The sequence below is a fragment of the Belonocnema kinseyi genome, chromosome 9, assembly GCF_010883055.1.
Source record: "Belonocnema kinseyi isolate 2016_QV_RU_SX_M_011 chromosome 9, B_treatae_v1, whole genome shotgun sequence".
In the NCBI taxonomy this organism is placed as follows: Eukaryota; Metazoa; Arthropoda; class Insecta; order Hymenoptera; family Cynipidae; genus Belonocnema; species Belonocnema kinseyi.
The window spans coordinates 34,150,951-34,156,634 of record NC_046665.1 but is presented as its reverse complement, the minus strand read 5'-3'; the positions used below and the strand labels follow the sequence as shown (position 1 = coordinate 34,156,634).

The window sequence follows — 5,684 nt, the reverse complement described above, 5'->3', positions numbered from 1 at the left end:
TTAGGTAATTGGAACGTAAAAGATATTAAAAAATTTATTGGTTAAAAGTAAAGTTTGAATTTTTCCTTTTGAGTGGCATGCATGTAAATAATTCGATTCTGTCACACCACTGACAAAACAAAAAAATTACACAAACACTTACATTTACAAAGACAAGAAACAACAGAAAAAACATTTATTTTTAGAAAAAATGAATCAACAGCTGATAGTGAGATGCAAGGATTGCTTTCTGCAGTTGGTGGGGATAGAATTATTGACCCACACATGTATAAAGTGGGTCGATCTTCTTCAACCACCGGCCGGGGAAAGTAAAGAAGCGGAAAAAGCTAGAAGAGAGGAGTACGATCGAAGAAAAAGAGCAGAAACAGAGAGTAATATGCGTAGGAAGATTAGGGAAATAAGACGGGAGGAAGTTAAAAAGCAAGCGTGGTTAGAAAAAGAAGGGTACGACAAACCAATGCCAAAAGGGGGAGAAGAGGGAAAGAAAGTAATAACGAAAGAAAAAGAGGAAATAACTTGGTACGGTCTTCCAACCAAGGAAGAAGTAAAAAAAAGGGCAAGCGAATTAAAATTAAAATGGAATAAAATGAAAATACAGCAGGACAAGGAAAGAGAAGAAAGGCAAACAGCACAAAAGACGGAAGATAAGGAAAACGAGGAAGAAGATGACGAGTATATTCAGCTAGATCTGACAGAGGAAGATTCTTACCTGACACTTAACGAGGAAATTGAGAAGACCGAAAAATTCCTGAAAGAAGAAACATCGTCCGAAACAGAGGGGGGGAGGTTGTAACGAAGTTACAAGCGCCCCGTTACCATACGGCCCTGTGGGCCTAGGATTGGGAGTGGGGAGAGCCACCCCAGTCCTTATTACCACCAACCCCATCCCCGGACAGTCAGTCTACGTTGAGTCTTAGCCTCCCGTCACGCCTGGTCAGTCTGCCTCCGATACCAGCACCAACCCACCCGAATGCCACCCCCGAAAGGATCACTCACCAGCATCATCGCCGACCCCCACCGCCGTCAACTGTCGGATATCTTGGCTTCACTGCCCGGATATTATCAACTCCTGTAAGTTGGTTAATAAAGCCTTTTATTTTATATCTAATCGCCTCCTCCTCATTGACTACACCCGCTTCTCGACGTTCCAAATCCCCTTCCTTTCCTTTAATTTGTGAAATCCCTCACAATACTTTTACTAATTCCGGCGACTGATGCAGAAATCTTCTTCCGATTTCAAATTATCCTCACATCCCTTTTTTGAATTGTGCTGTCTACAGTAGCCTAAGCCTCAACATGCAATTATGGTGGATTCATTATTATCAAATTGGCGGGGAGAGGGAAATCCTTGAGTAATTCTTTCCTCTCCTTCAATGATAGACCTTTAATTATAACATCGCTCTAGATTTGAACAAAACGATCAGGAATTGCAAGAGCAAAAAGCCGATCAGGCACAAGTCTTTCGCCAAATATCTGCAGATCTTCTTGTTCCACAGTAGACGATCGAACTTGTGACTCTGCCAAAATCTGAGAGTTTCTCATCACCAGGAACCAGAGAAGTAGCTTGATCAGTGGATTGATCCAATTGAACAATATTATTCAAATAAAAAACAAACTTCTCTGTAGATGAACTCATCTCTTCAGAATGATAAAGCACACCATAACCTCTAATCGAGCTGTTACGCGACCGTCTATTGTTATTATATTCTCTTCGAGAATCGCTTCTTTCGTGTTCTCTAGAACGTCAGTCTTTGTTGTATCGTCTACATACACTTCGATAATCAGCTCTCTCGTGAATAAATTGTCGTCGTCTTCGTTGACTAATGGACTGACTTCGAGAACGACTCTCGCTATCTTGAGAATTGAACTCAAATGACGGCTTTGGTGAGTACCACGCAATAAAATAAAAAGAATTCTAATAAAACGAAATCAAGGCTAGCGTAGTCACAAGTTAGTTCAACTAAAATGTGCTGAAAAATAAGAGTGCCAAACAGGTTGATTGCTATCTTAATTATTCCAGACATTAAATAGTCACAAATTGATTGTGCTAACATATGACGCAAATGAAGAAAAGACGCAACAGCTATTATCTGAAACATTAAACGATAACGAGACGCGTAAAAAAATGAGCAAATCTTAATTTATTGGATCATGATTGGGTCGCCCACGATACGCCTTAGGTAGGGAGGTATGAGTTAGCCTGTATCCTATATCTTATTAGCTAAGCGTTATATTCAATAAAGAAGTCCTGAATCACAGTTCAAGCGATACTTACTACCCATCAGAATAATATACAGAACAATATTACGTCAAAATCATGGGAAACCTGCACGATCAGAAAATCTGATGCACACGTAATCACGAGCTAGTGTGTACAGTTTACACATTTCAGGAAATCGATTCTATCGTAATGGCGTAGCTAGAGCACGACTGTGATAAGTTAGGTCATCTTCCTTAAAGATGCAGTTACCGAGTTAAGTTTAAAACATTCAAGCAATGCAATTTTTATTGTCGCTACAAAAAGACCATCTTTGGTTACATAACAACTTCTAGATCTCTTGCAAGTATCCGATTTGCATTGCCAAAACGCTATGTCTCTTTCTATCCCTGATCCTATCCACCCTGCCTAGGCTATTCCTTTCTATCTGATCTTACACCAGGGCCGCGTCTTTTCCAAAAAAAAAACAACAGTGCATGCGTGCCAAAATAAGAACCTAAAATAAAGTCCTACATAAATGAAAAGATAAAGAAGTTACACAAATCTAAAACTGCATATCTCATAATGCTTACACTCTTGCCTTTCTTGCCTGCGTACTTCAAGTGTCTTTGTGCCATACTTATGTCTATAAATATACGTGCTTCGCTTTTATCTGTTCCAAGGCAATTGCCCCTCTGATACAGGCTTTGCCCTCCATATCTCGGTTAAAGATATTTACACAAGAAAAGTATAGTTATCTATTTTCAGAAAGCATTCCGGGGCAGCGCAGGGAACGCTTTCTATAAATAGAATAAATAGATTCCTAAACAGTATAAAATCGCTCAATATCCATTTCTACCAATCCCTCAGTCTATTCCTGTGTGCTATACACAGAAAAAAGATAGGCTTACTTTTTTTCTGCGTGTTATTTTTTCAGTTATTACTTAAGTCGTTGCTGGGGCAACTACAGGTCATTTTCTTTTGTTTTAGAACTTCATTTAATTCCTTTTTTGCTAAAAGAAGCTGCGTCTCAATTTCAAGTCAATATCCGCCTCATAATTAGCCCAGCTTTTTTCTGTGTAATATCCATCTCTTCCAGAAAAGTGTTAAACTGAGAAAGAAAAACTGAGATTGAAAGAGATAGAGTTGAGTCAGGTCCGACAAAGAGATATAAAATGATAGAGACAGGCTTCGATCAATTCTCCTCAACCCTTTTTACCTTAGATGCAGAAAATGATTCAAAGTGATAGGATTTCTCTCCTCTTCCTTTCAAACACGTCCATTCAGATATTTCTCTACAACTACGAATTTATAACCGGGAAATTTTTACAACAACTTTCATACAATGTTTCCCCCATATGATATCCCACACCTGTCAGTGAAAGAAAGTTAATACTCACGTATGGTGTCGACATTCTTCTTGGAGGTATTTTTGTTCTTCTTATTCTTTGGATAGATGTTACCAATCTTGCTCTGCCCACAACCCATTCTGTCCGATTAAGGAAGCTTTTTGCTCTTCACAGAACCAGTTACCGGCACGCACAAACACGACTGCAACTCTACTTTTTCACATTTTCATTTTCCCTTTTACATCTCATTTATTAAACAAATACCGAAAATAATCACACTTTCAATGAAAGCTTCAAAAATACTTTTTCTTCCTTTGTTCTCCCCTGTGCAGATCAGATTCAGATTTTCCACCACTCATATAACATTCAAAGAGAGAGAGAAAGCGAGGGAGGAAGAGAGAGAGAATAACCTTCTTGAAAAATATTCACGGGGATTAAATGCTTGTATATAAATATCGATTTGGATGCTTTAGTATGCATATGTATACATATGCATGTGATATGAAGATTATTTATATGTATTTATCTGCATTTATTTGTATATGTATTATATAGGTATAATGTCTTCCGGCAACAGGTATCATTTAGAGGGGATGCACTCTCGGCGAAGACGTCTTCCAGCATCATTTCCGTAAGATAGGTATGCACACCTTCATAAAGCACATTTATGCAATCCAACGGATTCCACAAAGAGGAGTATTGACATGGATATGTGACCATTACACAATCCTTACATTCAGTCTTTCTATAAAATAGTTTTGATTGTTTTCGGCCTATCACTTTTTCGCTGTACAAGTGCAAGAGATGATATGTACACAGGTACATAAATTATCAAGTTATTTTCCCTATCCCCGCTTCTTCCTTTTCTGTGTCGTTTTTGGCTACCTGAGCAGAGGCAGCCAATCCATTTTCGGATCTTAAAACTCCTCCTTTCGTCTCATTCTTGAAGTATCATCTACCCGATGTCCAGCTTGCGAAACGAATCATCTTTTCCTCTCTCTCCACACATTCGCAGCTTCTCAGTTTGAGAATGTTTTAGATTGAAGCTTTCTCCCTTCTCTTTCGAAATTTTTAGGGTAGAGATCGTGATATGTACTCAGCGATATCCAGTGATTCTTTCAAGATTGTTGATGACAGCGAGAAGGTGTCCTTTATTGACTTCTGGAGGTGGTTTCAGGAACTGAGAGGGAATTTCTTCTTTCCAAAGATCCTCGATATTCTATTTGCATCCAATTTTTTAATGGAAGCAATTCGTTTATTCATAAGTGCTCAGCTAGTTAAAGAAATTAGACTCTTTGAAAGGTAATGATTGAATCAGTCTTGAATTATTCACATCAAGTTCCAAAATTGCAACGATGAGAAGAGAGGTGAGCGCGAAGAATTCGATCAGCTCAGAGGTCAATCAGTCCGGCAGAGAGATGCATTTATCGGTGCTGAAAAAGAAAATACACAAGGGTTACCCTCATTCCGGACTTGGGTTTAGCAGAACTCTAAATTCGTGAATGTGTGGCGAAGTAAATATGCGATTCTACGTGGTTCGACATCACAGCACAGCTGCGATCATTTAGAGCTGCTGGCGACCTCCAATGAGAAAAGCTCGTATGAATGTATGTTGGAATGCGACAAGCGATTAAGCATAAATTGACTTACTCGTTAGAGAATTAACTCACACTGAGGATAAATTTGGTCGAGATTCAGTAAAATCACATAAATTCGGGTCAATAGGAAATTTATGAAAGAAGTTTTTCTTTTTGCTAAAAATTATTATTAAATAAATTGAAAAAAGAGGGAAAAAGAAAAATTAATATTCTGGAATGGGAGTATATTTATTAAAAATAAAACAGCCAAAGACTCGCGGTTTGATGACTATCGACTTTCTACACTTTTTGGATGAATTGAACATATTGTGTGCTTCAGTATAAACCCGATATTCCAGAAAGATGTCTCAAAAGATTACTCTTTCTTTGATACTTTTTAATGTGGATATATCTCATTTATAGAGATTGAGAACTTATTTTGGCCATAAGTTCCAGATATATATATAATTAAAAATTTGTCATAAGGACAACCGCAGGATTTCGCCGGGAGCGGGTGCTAATCTGAAAAATTGCACCCGCTTCAAGCGAAATCGCGGTAAA

The 5,684-nt window shown here is 38.3% G+C and overlaps 1 protein-coding gene across 1 annotated transcript in view; it reads right to left on the bottom strand.

Moving 5' to 3' along the window:
- The window catches only part of LOC117179742, a 391,922-nt gene that overhangs the window by 248,347 nt on the left and 137,891 nt on the right, over nt 1-5,684 (bottom strand). The window contains exon 3 of the mRNA XM_033371802.1: nt 3,598-4,979. Coding sequence (XP_033227693.1) covers nt 3,598-3,685 — 88 coding nt within the window. The 5' untranslated portion in view covers nt 3,686-4,979. The remainder of the gene's footprint in view (nt 1-3,597; nt 4,980-5,684) is intronic.